The sequence below is a fragment of the Clupea harengus genome, chromosome 11 (assembly GCF_900700415.2).
Source record: "Clupea harengus chromosome 11, Ch_v2.0.2, whole genome shotgun sequence".
Taxonomy (NCBI): domain Eukaryota; kingdom Metazoa; phylum Chordata; class Actinopteri; order Clupeiformes; family Clupeidae; genus Clupea; species Clupea harengus.
The window spans coordinates 26066248-26086928 of NC_045162.1; the positions used below are offsets into that span (position 1 = coordinate 26066248).

At 46.3% G+C, this 20681-nt stretch overlaps 1 protein-coding gene across 2 annotated transcripts in view; it reads right to left on the minus strand.

Annotated features, from left to right (window-relative positions):
• Positions 1-5985: 5985 nt before the first annotated feature.
• The window catches only part of LOC105905363 (nuclear factor of activated T-cells, cytoplasmic 1), a 69663-nt gene continuing 54967 nt past the window's right edge, over positions 5986-20681 (minus strand). For both annotated transcript variants that reach the window (XM_012833360.3, XM_031576572.2), the window contains exon 10: positions 5986-6120. In XM_012833360.3, coding sequence (XP_012688814.2) covers positions 6065-6120 — 56 coding nt within the window. In that variant the 3' untranslated portion in view covers positions 5986-6064. The remainder of the gene's footprint in view (positions 6121-20681) is intronic.

The following is a 20681-nucleotide window of genomic DNA, read 5'->3' on the forward strand; positions in this document are numbered from 1 at the left end:
AGACCAACCTCAACCACCGGATGTCTTGGTGTAATATACTTACAACTATAGCAGGCACGGATTGTTGTTTGGCTGACTGATTGGGTGACTGACTGACTGATCTATCTGTCGGTCTGTTTGTCTATCTTCTTTAAACAAATCTGACATCTGGAACTTCCTTTTGATCTCAGCATAGCAGAATGTTCATGCTAATGTTATGGTTGGAAACTGATTTATTTCATTCTGTTTCTCTTCCTCTTTCTGATCTATGTTGGGCCTCCAGTCGCTTAACAAACAACACAGTGGGCAAAAGGGAGAGTGAGAGGAAGCGTGTGGCAGTGACACAAGTGTCTTGCCTAAACCCAATTCAATTCAACTCTATATATTTCTATTTTTCCAAACAGACTGGTTCCCCATGCATTGCCTATATACAGACCAGGCCTCCCAGACACATGCATATTTGAATTTCAACCAAAGAATCTGATTTCACTCTAGCTATCAGAATGACTAATCGGACAATTAAGTATTCCAAAAAGTGTTGCTCACAGCAGTTTGACCACAATGAGTATGGTCTCAGAGGGCTTGCTAGAAAGGCCTCAGGCCCTGTGAGCTGTGGCTACCTCCAGTAGTGAGCGATGCCTGGCTCACTGCTCTCACTCATTCAGTAATTACTGGCTCCTATTAAGTGTTCTATGTAGGTGGCCATTTCCATACATTTTCATGCAACGGTGTCAGTCAGCCTGGGACTTATATTTTTGCAGAGGGAATGGTAGTCTTGTATAATATTTTAAACAGGCTAGCAGAGTAATAAGATCTCAGCTACTGGAGTAAGCACTTTTTGATCTGACAGAATGAAGACACACACATACAGAAACACACATGCTTGTGCGCACACACATGTAAGGGCACATAGCCACACACACACACATACCTATATGCACACAGGCACACACACTCCTTCACTCACTCACTCACTCACTCACTCACTCACTCACACACACACACGCAGACAGACTCAGGAAGGGAGACACACACACACACACACACACACACACACACACACATACACACACAAAGTTGTGAAATCTAGCTTCTGTTAACATAATAATCCACTGTCAAAGCTGCAGTGTGCTACATGAAGACTGCAGGGATTTATATGAAACAGAATGTCCAAACTGTGGTCAGCGTAGGAAATACCTCCATGTTTACTGCGCCGCAAAACCTGAAGGCACTTCCTTGTGGGCCCTCTGCGATTTCTACACTGAGGGCCAAGAGGCTCGCTATTAAATAAAATTGATTTGAAACGGACGGCAAATTATTTCAGATCGCAAAAGTCTGTGAATGACAGAACACTTACTAAGTTGAGGGATACTTTTCAATGTTTAAACGATAGGTCAGTGGGCATGAAATTTGAAGCAAAATCTGTGTCAGGAGAAATATTTTCATTTCTCTGCACTGGAATTCCATGAAATACTACTCTAGCGGGGTTTTTTTCCACTACAGTATTCTGATGACTTTTGCCACAAGACATGACGTTACCAGTACTAACTGGCATTCTCTATATGATGGACTGTTACCGTAAGCTGCCCTGTTTACATCCTTTATCTCCAAGCTTTCTCCTCTCTCTCTATGGACCTGCGCTGTCAGGTCATCCAAGGGTCATCCTTGATGTCCATTAGAGAGGCTACTGTGTGTATTATCTGGGCAATGAGGATGTCGTCCTGTAAAAAAATAAATAAATGGATCATTACTCTGGCTCGCCCCCACCCTCCTGCCAATCAATGATGAGCGATCATTGAAATAAATAGATGGACGTTCCCATTTTCTCCGGATCCTTCTGTCGGAATCAGTGTCAGGGGGAATGAAGAGTGAGTGAATGAGGAGACAGTGGATGGCTTAAAGGCCTCTGTAATTGTCTAGACATCATCTCCTGCAATGCCAGGATGATCTCTGCTCACTCTCGCTCTTTCTATTTCTCTCTCTCTTGTGGGTCCCTGCCCACTCTCACTCACCCTGTCTGCCCCTTTGCTTTTAAACCATTAAGGTAACCACAAACACACATTCTACGCCCAGGAACATCTCTGTGCTCTTCATTGAGCTCCGCTCCGAAGAGCAGGTTGCCTTGAGTGTCCAGCCTGGTGTCCAGCGCTGTGCAGACCCTAAGCTGCCTGACTTTCCAAAGAATTCAACTTGAGTTTTGATTACTGACTTGGGAGACTGGATGGAGGAATATGGCTCTGGACATCAGGGCAGATTTCACCAGGGTGTTCGTTCATGGTACCTGCAGTCTGTATCATACAGATCTTATTGGCTTTAAATGACCTCTTGACCCCCTTCCTCCCAACCTCTGCCAAGAAAGATCAGGCTGAATGGTTGCAGATGGAAAATAAAACAGTGCAGATATTTCCACGCCATCTGGATGCCTTTTAGAGTGTCTTTTTACATCTTTTAAAAGGTGATTTGTCGGTGGACGGCTGAGATATGACCAGGCTGCGTGGTCACCTGGGCTGTCCAGCTCACAGCACGGACCAGAGGATGTGTGCAGGCAGCATACACACACACACAGACAGACATCCTTCCCAACCACCCCCCCGCCCCTCATTCCCACCCGACACACACACACACACACACACACACACACACACACACACACACACACACACACACACACACAGACACAGACAGACATCCCCCCAATGCCTTGCATCCCCAACCCCGACACACACACACACACACACACACACACACACACACACACTCATACACACACACACACACACACACACACACACACACACATGCATGTATGCACAAACATTTAACTCATGACACAAGCATTTGACTCTTCCAGACCATTAACCAAGGCAAGGTACAGTGTGTGACTTCAAGGAAGCAGCTAAATGTCACAACAGGTACCTCAAGACGTTAGTCAAAAAGGTCACATGACCGCTTCCTTTTATGTGCTAAATGATAAGCAAGGGTATTTTGCATTTACAAATAAAGTAAGAAATCTTACGATCATCTTACTGATAGCTCTGAATTGCAAGGATATGTGTTTGAGCTTATGAAGAGCTGTTTTAATTGCCTTTTAATTAATAATACAAATGTAAACACAAAAATCACACAAAGAAAACACCCCCGCATCAAAGATTAAAGACCTGCTGGAAAAAACAAGTTCATCACGGGACAACACAGGTGAGTTTCAAAAAAGGTGCCAGGAAAAAGAGGCGTGACTGAATTTGGAGCGTGTTTTGGGCGTTATTTTTGGAATGCCACGGGCGCGGGGCGCGGGACGCAGGAGCGGTGCCTGTACCTGCCTTCTGTCACCATGGCGATAGGAGTCCTAAAAATGTAGTGGTGTGGAAAAAGTGTGCAGGCAGGACAGACAGGTGGTACACAGGAGAGCCCCGTGTGACGCAACTCAGTGTGTCCCAGTCCATCCTGTCATCATTCTCACGTCTCTCTACACAGGGCAAAGTGCCGGCATGGTGATAGCAATGACATTATCAACAAGGGCCGTGTGCACTGGGAGATGTGCCTCCACTGTACTGTAAGTGACTGACGGAGAGAATCCGCCCTATGAGTCATGACTATCATTTTAACAAAAACAATGCAGCTGAATTGCATTTTACTGCAGTGCACTAAATTAATATAGTATTTTAAGAGGAACTTGAATTTTTTTAATATATATTTAAAGCGATACCTACAACCTTCACACTCCTTTCAGACAATCCAGTGCATGGACATTTGCTCCAAAACCGCTACGTTTATATAGGCCTAGTATTTCTGTAAGTCAGGTATAAGGCTAGTGTATGGAGATCTCTGCATTGCACTGGCCTCTTGGGAGTACATGATACTCATCTATCATCTATCAGATACTATGGACACAAGAAAGAAGTGACACTGGTATCACACACAGATATTTAAATAATTGGGTTTTATTCATCCATGTTGCAGAATGCATACTGTGTACATAAAACACACTTTCATTACTATAAATATTTCATATTAGAGAGGAGAGGAGATATTTCACTGTGTGCCTGAAGAAAGGACAGGATCAGGAGATACAATCATGTTTATCGGAGAGACAACACGGAGTAAGGCACAAGAGAGAAAATCTTCGGAAACATTACACATGCGTTTATAATCTACATGATAGAAACATACTCCAAAATACATATGTAGCTAGTTATGGCGTACTAAAGTAAAAGGATAACAACCGTAGCATCGGTACTAAGTGCATGCTTTTAAAGATATTGGTAGCATATAACAACAAATGTTTTACAACATGGCAGAGCACTGATCCTCAGCAAGGAGACCAATCAAAACTCAGTGTTGGTCTCTGTAATCCATTCTTTAACAATTTACCCCAATGTGGTTCATACATGAAAGATGAGGAAATACACATCACAGAAGGGGGGGGGGGGGGGGGGCTTAGGTCACTTACAGGGACAGGAGAGATTGAAAAAAAGGAACACCGGCCATTTTTCAAAATGCGTCCTCGATTTTGGTCGTGTCAAATGTAAATACATATCTCAAATCTCTGAACTCAAACATAAGGGAGAATTCCCGAGATGATACCCTGCTGTGCCTGTTAGAAATGACGTATGTGCATAGAATTAAAGTTTTAAAGCTTTCTGAAAAATGGCCGTGGTTCTTTGGTATCATATTATTGCCAATTTGAGTTGGTATGATAACTGTAGGCAACACTGAAAGTAAATAACATGCAATAACTAGCATGCCCTGTCCTGGTGCTATTTAAAAAAAAGCACGGATTGAATTTACATTTGAAATGGAATGTGTGGAATTAGACGAAGGAGAAAGGCTTCCACAGTGGCAATATCAGGGATTGTTTTGAAGGCGACAATAGATTACAGGTTTAAAAAAAAAAAAAACACGATTGTCAGGAGCTCTTGATTGTCTAACTGCTGAAATTCAGCAATCATCATCTAAACTAAACCCATTAGGTGACCATAGAAACTCTAGCAAATGCATAGGAGATAAAGTTCATGGTCCACTTCACGGCTTTTGCTTTTGTGAATCCCTGCAGTATATAGTGAAACATCGACAGATATAAATGATGGCGGTAAAAAAGCCCAACATGTCCCAGTATATTTGCCACATATCCCTCGCAAAGATGGGAAACATGGCAAATCCAGAGAACTGGGCATGTCACTCACTGGGACTGGGCTGAAGGGAGTGCTACATCAGGCAGGAAATGCATATTTACAGCACAATACACACATATTTATACAAAGACCATTACAGAGACATTTTTGTCAACATTATAAGAGAGGACTTGGGTATTCTTGAAGATGTCTACTCTACGAACATAGTTTTTCTACACATATTCCAGCTTTCCTGTAAACAAACAATCAATAAAAAAAAAGTTAAAAAAAAAAGCATATAAAAACAAGTCCAGGTTGAAATGCGGCGTGAGACTGAGAGCAGAATTGCATCCTTATTTGTGCATGCTGTAAGGCAACGCCATGGCAAGTCACCGTCCTCCCTAACCCTGTTTCTATTTCACTCCCACACACACACACACACACACACACACACACACACACACACACACTGGTCGACACTCACGGACAGACACTCACACACACTGGTCATACACACAACACAACACAACACAACACAGCACAGCCCCCACATCTCCTGTAAGCAGAAGAGCTTGAAGATCAGTTTGAATAACGTAAAAGTCTTGGTCCATGGAAGAGCAATCCTTTTTTCTTTTTCTCATTTAAGGCAAGAGCGCAACAAATGCTATGTACACCTCGTTTTGGTTTTAAGGCTATTCATGTGAGACATTCAATCAATCAACGAGTAGATGTGCAGTTCTCAGATGAAACCTGCAGCCAGTCCAATGGGAGGGAGCCTCCAAGAGGAGCACAGGTGACAGGGACAGTCAGGACGGGGGGAGAAATGTTGCGGAGGGGGGTAGGGGGTCTTGGGGAAGTCTCACGGCATTTTGTTGGTCTTTTTGGGGGGGGGGGGGGGGGGGCACATTAAACTGGATCAAGAGACGCTCCCTTTCTTGTGGTCCCTTTGGTCGTGGCGTGTCTGTGGGCAGGCGCCTCTACGCGTGGCTGTGGACGGAGATGCTGGACAGGTCGTTCCTGATGATCTCATTGACTACGGAGAGAAAAACAGAAAAACAGGATGTGGTGTTAATATTTGGGCAACAGTGTTCGTCGCTAGCAAAGACAGTTTCAGCATGAAACGAGCTCGGTAGTCTGTTCATGTTAATTTTTTTTTTTTCATATAAGGTAAAGATCTCTTTATGAGTGAGTGTGTGTGAGTGAGTGAGTGTGCTGTTTGTAGCCATCTCATGTTTTCTTTGGCTCTGGTAAAAGGCTGATGCCTTCTCTACTGGGGGAAGTAAAAGTGCAGATACGAAGGCAAAAACAAGACACTCTAGCTTGTGAAGTCTCCTTTTTCTGGCACACACAGACACAGACACAGACACACCCACACACAAACACACACAGTGAGCCTTCAGCTCAGTGGTCGCACATTTCCCACACTCTCTCAGCCATCCCTGGACTGGTCCTTATCTTAGCCGTCTGATGCAGCGGGGGCTGGAGAGGAAGTGACCGAAGAAGGCAGGCAGGCAGTGTGTGTGTGTATGTGTGTGTGTGTGTGTGTGTGTGTGTGTGTGTGTGTGTGTGTGTGTGTGTGTGGAGCAAACAACAGAGTGGCTCCTCACACACAGCGCTCTCCGCCGATAAGGGAGAGGTTTTCGGACTTCGCCTCGCCCGACGGTGAGGTCAACTTCCTACGCGGGGACACACAGTAGCCAGGCCAGGCCAGGAAGTTGGTCACCCCTGTCTCTTATCCTGTAGGCACCCGGGCACCACCAGCTCACCCACCACCACCTCCCACCCTTCAGCCTGCACCTCCATGGGTGCTGCCCTGCCTGCCTTATCAGACACACGAGCCCTAAATAAACGCACCGAGTCACAGCGGCCCACGCGGCTCCGCTCCAGCTAAACAACGTCTCGGAGCAGGAGAGGAAACCCTCCACTAAGAAGGATGGAGGATGGAGGCTGACATCTACATAGACCGGGTGTGCTGCTGTTTCAACTGCTGGGAAATTTCACGGCTTTTCTATTCAAAGGCTTTGGAGATGTTCTGTATCTTTAAGCTGATAGGGTGTCAACATTGAATGGGTGAATGTGTTATTTATTCAAGAGCTAATGCTCCGATGGGTGCTGATGGATCCACCGCATGACGAGTGTTTGAGAAAAGTAGAGTGGAGACTTTAGGGTTGAATGATGACAAATAAAAGAAAAGAAATGATCTTCAGAAGGAGGCTTAGGAAAAGAGGTGCACGCAAGCAACTGAAGCATAAGAGGGGAAATAAACAATTCTGCCAACATGTAAGTTAAAAATACACTCCGACTGACACACACACACACACACAAACACACACACAAACATTGGCCTATGTACTTACACACACACACACACACACACATACATACACACACACATGCACGCACATGCACACACATACCGGATTAGGGTTTGCTTTCCTACAAGTGGAACTCCCACTGGAAAAATGGCGCCTGAGCCAACACTGCGGGCTGTTTTTACCTGCCTGTGCTCAGTGTATTTATATCCACATGACCAAAAAAAACAAATGAAAAAAACTAAAAAACTTACCAAAACACACCAAAAACACACCAAATAAACGAGAATCTGCACCAATGCTTGGGCTCCAACGCTCCTCTTTAAGGCCTGCTGAGCCACGGAGGTGTGGAGGTCAAAAAAGAAGTTCCCACAGAGTTTCTGAGGGAGGGATAACAATCAGAAAAATCAGCATCTTAGTAGCACGAGTAACCTTTCTGCTTTCTGAGGAAAAGTGCTGCATCCTCTCTTTGCGTCAGTCTGGGTGCAAAAAACCCCAGAAAAAGAAAAAAAAAAGTGTTTGCCTGAATGCCACAAACTGTTCGACACCTACATGTCACCCACAGAGCTGTTCTGTTGTACTTTATCAACTAATATTTTCCATTCCCAGGCACCTCATGTTTTCCATTGCCGAGCAACAGTGTGTGTGTGTGTGTGTGTGCGTGTGTGTGCGTGCGCGAGTGTGTGTGTGTGTGTGTGTGTGTGTGTCAGTGTGAGAGAGAGAATGAAAACAAATAAAAGTTGTTCAGGTAGGGCCACAGGCTGGCGACCTTGCATAAGAGCCCTGTTGACATTCATAAAGGCCTACGAAACAGGATGCGGCAGACTGTTAGACCACAAAACTATCACCCACTGTTATTTATAGCTGCTTAATGGTGTTTGTGATAGCGCTGTCAACTTCGGTATGTAGAGGGGGGGGGGGGGGGAGTACCAGCTTCTGCGAGTAATCTCTGACAGTAATTATAGTGTACTTTTTGATTTAATTAAATATGTTGATGACTGTGTTACCACAGACGACGGGTTGCTCATGTTTTTTTTTTTCTGCAATTTGTTGGGATTCCTGTGGGTGCATCATTACAAACCTCCATCTGATCTAAAGCTACATTTCATGTAACTCTTTTACTAATTACCAATTATTGCGTAAAGGTAGCACTGGTTAGCTCTTCAAAACCTTCTTGATGAGAAAAAAAGAAAATCTGCCTGCTTTCAAAACAATGAAAACTGGTTTGAAAAGTCTCAACGCAATCTTGACACAGCAGTTCCTTTTGCAAACCTTGTTGTGTTACAGACAGAGAGAGAAGACATTTGATGGTGCGGAAAAATGCAACAAGGAAAAATGCAAGGATTTCCCCGGCCCATTATCTCTACACCAGACTCAAAATAATAAAGTATCATGAAGCAATAATAATTTAGTAGACTGAGAAGAAGAAGGAACAGACACTACGTACAAAATAATGTAACTTGATTGTCATCTTGAAGTAAAGTAGTTTTTCTTCCATTTTGTACAGAGTACAATAGAGGTTATGTGATTGTATTTTGATTTGCATAGAAATGCCTGACTGAAAGTAATCAACAACTCTCAAATGGAACTTTTCGTGTGTTGTTTTTGTTAATAATCTAGGTTGTGCTCTATAAACTGAATATTAGTCTGTCCATCACGAGTACCTAAATACAATGACATGGAAAATGCAGGCGAGAAGATTCCACTGATGCATGAGGAAGAAAAAAAGAAGACCGGATTAAAAACACAAGACTAAAAAAAGAACGACATGCCCTTTATTAACTGTGTGGTGAGTTTAAAAAACACAAGCTGCTCACACAAACAAACCCACACTGACACACAAGCACACACCCAGGGAGATACATACACACACATACACACACACACACACAAACACACACACACCTATAGTAAGAAATATAAACACCATATGTACATAACACGACACACATCACACAGATAGAAGAAGAAGGAAAGAATGAAGAGAAAAAGAGAGAGAGAGAGAGGGGGAGAGAGACAGAAAAACACACTATAAATGTACACATTGGATCTACCTTACCACACAGCTTTACTCTGCATCTAATCTCTCTATACTAACTCTCTCTCTCTCTCCCTATCTCCTGCATAGACACACACACACACACACACACACACACCCACACACACACACACACACACACTCACGTCCAGCAGCACCACCCTGGGTGTGGTATTTTGAGCGTGAGCATGGTGTGCTGTCCAAGGTACCATCTTGAAGTGCCCACCCATGCCCTGTGGCGAACACAAGACCCCTCCCTCCGCAACCCCCCCAAAAATAGCCCATGCTCCTTTAGCTTCACACGACTAGCGACGTCTGGAGAGGATCCCGGCCACCCCACCTCCCCTTCTCAGTGCTATATATATATATATAACTATGTGCTATATATACCACTGTGGGCACAGTTCCATGTGACGCACTGAAAAGATCAACTGTGTCCTCTCAGCCACCGAAGAAAACCACACACACACACACACAACCAGAGGGAGGCGCTAGCGAGCGGCGAGTCGAAGTGCTGGTGGAGACACCAAGATAGTAAGGCCAGGGGTGAGTCCATCAGGGCCATGGAGGTGATTAGCTTTCTGATTGAGTTACCTCATGGCGAGCATTAGAAGTTCATCAGGCCACCAGCCTGGAGCTCCTCACTCCACACCAGTTATGGGGGCTGAAGAGGAGGGGGCAGGAGGAGGTGAGTGAAGAGGAGGGAGGGAGGAGGAAGGTGAGGAAATGTGATGATAGAGAGATAGAGAGAGAAAGAGAGAGAGAGAGAGAGAGAGAGAGAGAGAGCTGAGAGAGAGAGAGAGAGAGAGAGAGAGAGCTGAGAGAGAGAGAGATGAGAGAGGGGGGAAGCCCTGCGGTTTAAAGATGGATCACCCTCACTCCATAAAAGCCTTGTGCTCAAGCCTCTCTTCTGAAACCCAATACTCTCCTTCAGCCCTTTCTATACGTGTAAATACTACACATGGACACACACACACACACACACACACACACACACTCACACACACACACTCACACACACACACACTCACACACACACACACACACACACACACACACACACACACACACACACACACACACACACACACACACACACACACACACACACACACACACACACACCTCCACCCTCAGCGAGAGAAGACACTAATGACCAAACACAAAGAGGTGGTGCAAATGTGCCTCTTTCACCTCGGGCCGCCGCTGACAGTCAGCCAGAGAGCCACGCTGGCCGCTCTCAGATCTCAGGCAGCAGGGCTTCCTGTGCTCAGCCTCAGCCCCAGCCTCAGCCCCAGCCTCAGCCCCAGCCCCAGCCTCAGCCCCAGCCCCAGCCCCAGCCCCAGCACCTCGGAGTGGCTGTGATGCTAGCGCAGGTCTTTGACAGATGGAGATGGGTGCAGGTGTGAGGACCTCCTGTGATTGTGAAACGCAGGGAGGCCCCAGACTTATTGCATGTGCAGATAGAAAGTAGATCCTTTAAAAAAAAAAAGCTCTCAGAAGCCAGAGCTGAGGATCTCAACTCAAGCTGAGCACACTTCTGTGCATGCATATGTGCGCGTGTGTGCATGCATGTGTGTGCGTGTGTGTGCACAAGCCACATGTGGGAGTAGCGCTAGGTTTTCATAGAAAACGGAAGAGCGAGGAAATGGTGAAGTTCAACAAACCAGTGAGGGTAGCTGAGAGGCCTCGCTGTCAGACGCTGCCTTCATGACAGACCTCACTTGTGTTCAGTTTGAAAACTGCCTCGGTTCTTAAGAGTGAAGTGCAAAATCTGATTGGCATATTTTCTAGGTCTAACTTTTCAAACACGGAGTCAATAAGATGGGGCAGCCTCGGCCCAAAGGTACTTAGCCTTGTTTGAACTGCATGTGGAATTGATTTGGTAAGGAAGCTCGACTCTGAATTTGATGCTCGCCCGAAGAAAGACAATTGAATTTCCTGGTACATATTACTTATTGTTTCCCCACAATATCAAATCTACTCTCGGTTTCAGAAGAAACGCTTAATGGACAATTTGCTGGCCTCCCACGTCTGTCTCTCTCCTCTCTTCGCTTCCCTCCTGCTGCCTCGGGGGTTGGGTTCACTTACAGCTCTTCTCACACCGCCCATGCACACAGATTAGCACAGAGGATCCTACTGGAGTTTGACGGCTGACGTCTACACTGCTAGGCGTCCGCCTGACAAACCCCGGGCGCATCGCAAGCCCCAGTCAGAGGGCTCACCCTGCTCATATTCAGTCCATCCAGTAGCAAGTTGTAATGAACGGATTAGCCATAAATCAGACACGATGATAGACACATCCAGGCCGCCGTAGACAGACAGACAGACAGACAGACAGACAGACAGACAGACAGACAGACAGACAGACAGACAGACAGACAGACAGAGAAGCGTACGGATGTGTAGACGGACAGACAATCATATTTGTTTGAGACAGGGAAGGAAAAAAAAAATTTGGTGAAGAGAGGGATGTCTGCATTCCCCATGTGGAAGCATTCATCAGCTCGAGGAAAGGGGGGAGAGAGAGAGAGAGAGAGAGAGAGAGAGAGAGAGAGAGAGAAAGAAAGTTGCTGGGGGGAGACAGGCACCAGGACAGAAAGTGATCAGCACTAATCCCCCGCTGGCCTCGTCTCCAGTACCCACTGGCAGCATCTCCAGCTCCTGCCCCCGTTCCCCGACTGTGTTTCCCCTGTTTAGGTTAGTCTCTCTGGGTCATGACGCTGGGCCAGCGCTCTCTGTCTCCAGAGCCAATGCTACTAGAGCTCAGCTCAGCTCCAGAGCCAGCAGCAGCAGCAGCAGCAGCAGCACACACTCAAAGGCATGCTATGGGAGTAGCACTGAGATGGCAGAGAGCGAGAGGCCATGGAACTGAAAGAGGAGACCCCCATTGTCCCTCACATACACAATTACACACACACACACACACACACACACACACACACACACACACACACGAACACACGTACACACACACCACGCAATCACTGCTACTGGTAAGAGCACCAAACCCCTGGGGCGGACCACAGACTGGAAAGGAGAGCGAGGGAGAAGAACAGAGCAGAGAGAAAGGGAGGATGAACAGTTTGAAAAATGGAAGAAAATAAATAAAGCTAAGGACACAATTCAAAGAATCTTTCTCTCCCTCTCTTTCTGTCTCTCTCTCTCTCTCTCACACACACACACACACACACTCTTTCGGTCTCTCTTCTCTGAGGTAAGAGCTACAGCACACGTGGGATTGTGGGCGGGGGACGACGTGGGACGGCGTGTTCACCTGTGCGTGTCTCTGTGCGTGTGTGTGTCTGTCTGCGTGACTGTGTGATGCGGAGGGGCCTGCGGAGGAGACGAGGAGCGTCTCCCGGGTCAGATGAATCACAGCTGTTGCCAGGCTAAGAGATGGGGCCTCAGAGACAGCGGAGTGTCTGCTTAGAGCAGACAGAAAACACACACACACACACACACACACACACACACACACACAGACACACACACACACACACACACACACACACACACACACACACACACACAGACACACACACACACACACACACACACACACACAAACTCACACACACATACACACACACACACACACACACACACACACACACACACATAAACACATGCACAGACAGTCCCTCTACATACTCTACATACACACAGACAACAAACAAACAGACATAGGAAGCAGAAAGATATTCGTATACACACATACGACACACACGCAGCTGAGAGAGGGCAAGAGAGAAGAGCTGACACAACAACAGTGCCAAATTTAGACTGCTAATCTCCAAAGACAAAACCAGACAAAAAGAAAGAACAAAAAAAAAAAAACCCACTCAATTGTGTTGTCTGTGCCTTCTGAAACTAATGTGTTTAGTTTGGCAGCAAATTCAAACAGTCTTTTTTTTTCTCTCCCCCCTCCTAGGCCTTTGATCATTCAGAGCATGCTGTGACTCTCTATCACACCTCTCTTCCTCTCTCTCTCTCTCGCTCTTTCTCTTCATCCTCTCCGCTATCAACCACCTCGCGCTTCCTGCGGGTCCCCCCGTGGGAGTGGAGGGTGTGTGCGCGCCCTGGGCGGGGCTCTTTGGGTGGCCGCCGGGAGGTGTTTACATGGTTAGGGACCATCTCCAGTGCCCTAATCACCGCCGGGCAGAAATGAATCATAGAGCGGCACACACACACACACAGGGATAGCACTGCGCTCTGTGTGGGTGTGTGTGTGTGTGTGTGTGTGTGTGTCCGTGTGTGTCTGTGTGTGTGTGTGTGTGTGTGTGTGTGTGTGTGTGTGTCCGTGTGTGTGTGTGTGTGTGTGTGTGTGTGTGTGTGTGTGGATACATGTGAAGCTACCGCTAAAGCTCCATGGTAACTGAGACGTGACTGATATAAACATCCTCCTTGTTTTTCTTTTTCACTTACGCACCAACAACACATAATTGACCTTCGGTGTCAGGGGACACCGTGCAGAAAAAAAGAATCATGTACCTCAGGACAGAAAGGTGAATATTTCCAGTACGGAAACGATGCACAGTCTAAAAACGTAGCTTACTGCTAATATTATACATTTATTTTCAGCGCAGTGCTGTGCAGTCTGTTGCTGTGTATAAAACTACAGCAGGATTCCATCCTAATTCTGGCTGACTAGAATCCAATGCTCGATACTCCTGTGGAGTCTGAGATTTGGAGATATGGAGATATGGAGAGGCATGGAAACCCTTCGCTTCGCCTCATTTGGTAAAGGTTCATGGTCAAATAACACTGGCCATCTGATAAACTCCTTCTGACTGGTATGAAGTTGGAAAAATGAAGGAGAGGGGAAAAAAACAGTGGCCATATAACGAGGATAGAGATTTCACTTCTTAAATATGTGGTTTGGAAGTGTATGTGTATTTGTGTGTGTGCGTGTGCGTGTGCGTGTGCGTGTGGTTGTGCGTGTGTCTGTGTGTGTGTGTGTGTGTGTGTGAATGTGTAAGGGTTGGTGGGGGAGCAGGAAGCATATTGAAGCAATCATACTTTTGGTATATTATAAATGTCTGTGAGTGAGAAGTTGGCCATACACCTGTGTTTTAATGGGATTTATGACATCAGCATTTGTAGTCTGCCTCTTTAAATCACCTGTTCGCTGTCAGCTGTAATGTCATCGTTTTTTAAAGACTCTTTTCTAACTCTTTTACCTTTTTACCTCTCTCTTGTTCATGCCTCTTTTTTTTAAATTACCTTTACTAAGGCATTTCAGATGAAAGTCTTACTTCCATTGTTCAAGCAAAGTTCTTCTGAGGCAGTGATTATATGTTATAAATAACGTATTCACATAAATACATTATATATAACAGATTTTCTGCAACCAAAAAGGGCTTAGCTCAGTGTAAGCTTTATTGGTCCCCATCCATCAAGGATACAGAGCTCTGAGGTACCTTTCTTTTTCTCTCTCCTCCTCACACTATCCCTCCTTCCCCTTTATCCATACCTCCATCTCACCCCCTTCTCTCTCCCTTGTTCTGCCCCTTCTTTGTATTTCTTTATCCCCCTCTCTCTCCCTCTCAGTGACTTTTCTGCCTCACTCCATTTCACTCGACTGAGAGTGTTTGGCTCGTGGCCCTCTCACATGCCGGATCTTTCCATCCTGAGGCAGAGGTAGAGGACTACGCAGAGTGCCATCTCTTTCTCTCCCTCTCTCTCTCTGTTTCCCTCTCTTTTATGGCCGCGGGGAGTCTGTGATCTTAACAACTGCACACGCCCCAGAGCCGACTGTGACTGGGTCCAGCACAGGTCACTGTCTCTGGCACGGGCCTCTAGCCTACCACAGATAGGCCTTCTCCGGGCTACGGTTGTACGCTTCCCTGGCTCTACTGGCTCCATGAACCATAGTCCCCAGAACTCTCCAATGCACCTCTCCACCCACCCACAGAGAGAGTGTGACAACGCATATGACAGGGAGGGAATCAGAATTAGTCACCAGCTGATATTACAGCACCTTTCACTCCACGGAGATAAGCAGAATCCAGAATAATTCAGAATAATCATAACTGGATGACACCATGACTAGGCACAGTGACTAATAAGAACACTCTCTGACGCACACACAAATACACACACTGACAGACACACACACAAACACACACACATTGTTTTCTTCGACATATGTATGTCTTCATTTAAGTTGTACCCTGTGTTCAATTTCAGTCTTGCTTTGGCAATGCAAAAGTATAATTTTATCATGCCAATAAACATTATTGAATTGAATGGAAAATCAAGAGAGAAAGAGAGTGCAGCCATTCTACTATCTGAATAGCTACCATGTGTTCTTATATTCACAGTGCGTTCAAATATGTAGGTAGAAGTCACATGCTGTACTTTTAGACTGTGTTAGGGGTCATACGACAAAGCTTCTCTTGAACTTTGAACTTATTGAACAGAGTGAGTGAGAAAGAAAGAAAGAAAGAAAGAAAGAAAGAAAGAAATACAGCGGCCTCTTTTCTATGCGCCTCAGCTCCTGAGAGAGTAGCTCCTCAGCACACTTCTCATAGCGGCTGAGTTGTAGAGGCGAGCGCAGCGTTTGATAGGCTGGTGACAGGGTGACATAAGGGCACCTCGCACGCCTTTCTGTTCTCGGGCCAGTGGGGCGCTCTGGCCTGCCGTTGTCCCCCAACCCCCCCCCCCCCCCCCCCCCGCCTTGACCTCCTTCTGGACTTCTTTAAAATGCACATAACTTTTCCCCCAGCTCCCTGCATCTGGAGCCTCTGAAATATCCATCCAGCATTATGAACAATTCTGAAGCCACGGGGGAATGCTGAGAGTCTGCTCCAACACTTACACACACACACACACACACACACACACACACACACACACACACACACACACACACACACAGGTGCACGAAGACACACGTGTGCCTGCAGACAGACGCACACATATGCATTTACGCACAGACAACCAGACAGATAAGTACAGACACATATGTACGCACAAACACACACACACACACACACACACACACACACACACACACACACACACACACACACTCACCACACACACACAGGCTCAAAAGAAAATAAAGCAGATGCAGACACATGTACAGACAACAGTCTACATGACTGTCCAGACACACACACACACACACACACACACACACACACACATAGACACACACTCCCATACACACACCCCGACAGTGAGTGAGAGAGAGACATCAATCCATGCTGTCATCTGTAAATCTCAGCCAGCCCTTCACCAGGTTATGGCCGTGCGATTTCATCACCTGCAGATTTAATACCCAAGTTGGCGCACGGACTCCTGGGCCTGAGCACATTTACAGAGAGCCTCCTCTGGATCCCAGTATAAATCTTACAGATTTAATATAAACACCTATGGCAGGCCCCTTCTCCAGCACATTTTATGATTGGTGCGATCAGACAAAAGAAAATGTGCTAAAGTGCTTGACAGGGGTGATTCGAAAACAAAAAAAATATATAACACCACGCAAAAAAAAAAAAACAATACAAAAAAAAAAGAAAAACAGATAGAAACAAATCACCCAGAAATGAGTGCTGGCCTTCTCCACTGGCTCCGTCTAGCACGGGCTACTCGTGCTACGCTTCTCACACAACTCACCGAAGGCTGGACTGAAGGCTGGACTGAACACTGGGCTTCTGGAAAAGCTTAGTCCCCTCTATGCTGTGCAAAAATCCTACGACAGTTTACCTGCTTTTGATAAATATGACAAACGTGCGTGCTCTTGAGATCTGCTCTCCGTCCGCACGGACATCGCAAAGTGACCTAGTTTATCCAAAGATTTATAGTTAACGGACGACCTCGCAATGTTAAAAAGGCTTTTCTGCTATCCTATGTGCCGAGGTAATACAAATTGACTCGCTTTCCATATTAGTGGAATTATTACAGTAGTAGTCCGACTGGAAAATGGAATGAACGGAAACATATGTTAAGGAGACGTTTTTATGAGCTCGGGGACTGATTGGGATTTGAAACATACGTGGATCCCAAGCGAGCCGTAAGACACTAAAGCCCGTCAAGTCGGAGGGAGAGGCGAAAGTCTCACTAGCGAAGCCTCGGCGGCTGGGGTACCGTAGCTTGTAGCTCTGCACGCGAAACAGGTGTCCGGGCTCCAGAATCAAACGGGAGACCCAGACGCAGTCTCTCCTAGTGCTTATTACGGTTCAGCTTCAACAGCTCCAATGCTCTCGGTAGCACGTACGGGGGCGGCCTTCGACATGCGTGACAATCGCAGGACTGGTGGAAAAGAGGATGGGAAAGGGGAACTTGCCAGGGAACTTCACAGGTCGTGAAAAAAAAACGCACACCTCGTCTTCCCCCGCCTCAGTTTTTCCCTCTCGTCTGTCCGCGGACGTTTTATTTTTCTTTTGTTCTGTCCTCTTTCCCTTTCTCAGATTCTCCCTTTCTTTCAAACAGGGGTGCTTTCCCTCCGTGACGGGAAGCAGGGCAATGAACAGGTGCTGAGGGACTGCTTTTACACGGAAGCCCTGGTACAAAGTCATTACCACATCACACGCACCTACACAGAAAGATACAGACTACTACTAAAAGCACACACAGACACACACACACACACTCACACACACACACACACACCTCTATCAGTTGGGTTTTCACACACACATGGCAGGCACACACAAAACCACCAGCCCTTACTCACATACAGAAAACTGGTCTCCACTCTATCATATTTCCCCCTGTTCAGAACCACAATATCCTTGTTCTTCAAAAATCCTTCAGTTCCCTACATGCTTACTAATCTCCATCTGCACATACTAATCTCCATCTAACACATTTCAAACCTGTGCTTTAACCTACTGATGAATCACACCACAGCCCTGTTCACACGTCTAAAAAGGCCAACCAACCGCCGAGACACATCACAAATGCTTTCATCAAGCAAAGCAAGGGCCCACCCCATCACGAATCCGCCATATTCTCGCACACGTGACTTCACGAGTGCTAGCTCCTCACAGAACTCACTGTCCTATCTTTTCCAAACTCACAAACTCTCTCTCTCTCTGTCTTTCTCTCTCTCTCTCCACCAGATGCTTCTCTTGCGTCTGTTCCCTGGCCTTTGCAGACCTGCACAGGAAACTGATCCCGCTTTGCTGAAATCTGGCAGGCTTTGGATCTCGAAGACAGAAAGAGAGACGCAGAGAGATATAGACAAAAGCGATAAAGCGCGATGAGATAATAAATCGAGCTGTGAAATGTTCACTCACACAAGCCCTTGAGCTCATTTTGAAGGTCGTCCATTTTTTTTGGTTGTTTTTGCTGGGGAGCAGTTTCAGCGTCCGTGCAGGGGATGATTTGTGCGAGTAGAGCGCACCACTGAAATGGGGATATGCAGTAGTTTATTGGCCGGTGACAGAAGCTACCGGAAGGTTTCTTTTCTTTTCTTTTCTTTTTTTTCATCACCAAGGCCTTCGCTGATCTTAAGGAGCAGAAGACAAGAGGGTTTGCCAAGAGTAGCAAAACCCCACGGCTTTTCCCTACTCTGTCGGCTAGATTACAGCCACTCCGTTGACATCCATCGTCACAACGGGATACTCCTTCACCGAGCACATTTCAACAGGGGTAAAAACTATTAACATATTTTATGGAAATTATGTTGGGGGACATTTTCGGCACTGTCCAAAACAAACAAACAAAAACCAAGGTGCATTTGAGAAATATAAAGAAAAGTCCTTGATACCACATAAAAAGTCACTCAAATTTGAGACAAGACAAGATAGGAATTAGCATAACACTCATAGGAAAAAAAGGACAAAAATAACCATTTCTTGGGCACATTTACCATTTCAGAAAATTCAGCATCGCAACGTCTGTGGTTGGATGTCAGCCGCAGCAAATAAATAGGTATTGACAGCACCATGCATGGATGGCAGCACATCAACCTCAGGCCCTAATTAGCCTTGCCAAACACGGGGGACCTAAGCCAACATAAACGGCCAAGACCATCCTGTCAGGTTGGGTAAGAAACCACACCATCTCCATCCATCATCTTTATGTTTGGGGTGTCTGTGGGGAGGGAAGTGGGGCTACACAGGGGGCACGGAGATGCCCTCACCAGCCAAGCCACAGGCCACACTCTTACTGGGGGCCTGATCTGACGAGAAAGGAAGGAGGGAAGGAAAGAGAAGGAGAGAGAGAGAGAGAGAGAGAGAGAGAGAGAGAAAATCTCCACATGCCACATCACGGCAGCCAAGAGACACCAACTGGTCACATCTCTGTAATTCACCACTCAAATGCTGTTTAAAACGGGGCTAGCTGTGCTAGCCTGTGCTCACACTGAGCATAAGATATATGCACAAACACTGAGCGGTAGCCATCGCTTTTAGCATTTGGCAAAATAACTAAACACGACTGCTGGGCTTAGAAGTAGGTATCTCACAAAAAACAACCACAGCATGAATCAATCAGGCAGGAATACTTGTGCCGTGGCCGTTCCCAGTCTTGGCACCCCACCTCCGCCGACCATTATTGCATAAAAACTCTTGGAACCTTTTCCTCTTTCTGAGCGAAAAAATCTGCTTTCGGAACTAAATGCATCGAGCTTCAGACATGAAGAACCCCAATTTGTTTAGATAGAGAGGCAGTTACGCACCAGACAGATTCTTTTGCGCTGACTGCACGTGTAATGACGGACTGGCTGGAATTGGACCGCTCTGATTGAACTGCACCACAAAAAGGACTTGACAGGAAAGAAAAAGAGGCACAAAAAGAGAACGGGAGGAGGTGGTGGGGGTTTGGGCAACCTGCTGAATGGACCCCCCCCCTCCTAAAAAAAAAAGAAAACAGAAGCCCAGTCAAATCAAACTGAGAAAAAGAAAAACATTTGACTACAGCGGGATTTGCTAAGTTCATTATATCTGTCTTGAAGTCTTGGTTTTCTTTCCCTCGAAGATTGAATGGGAACAGGCTTGAAAAAAAAGAGGCACCATGTTACAGTGGGGCCTTCCTTCTCCTTCAGGCTTCCCTCCGAGGTACAGTCACCTCGGCAACTGCAACTGGCTGGATGGTGACTGTACTGGGGGCTGAGACGGCAACATCAACCCCTCATTCCTCAAGCAAACCGCTCATGCAAACAGGACCTCCACACCAGCCTGTCGTCTAAGCCAGCACACATAGAGAATTCCAGCCATCACGCCATGCCGGACGGCCAGCGTCTCTGGTAAGAGTCCTAATAGGTAAAATGTGGAGGCCCTGATTGCA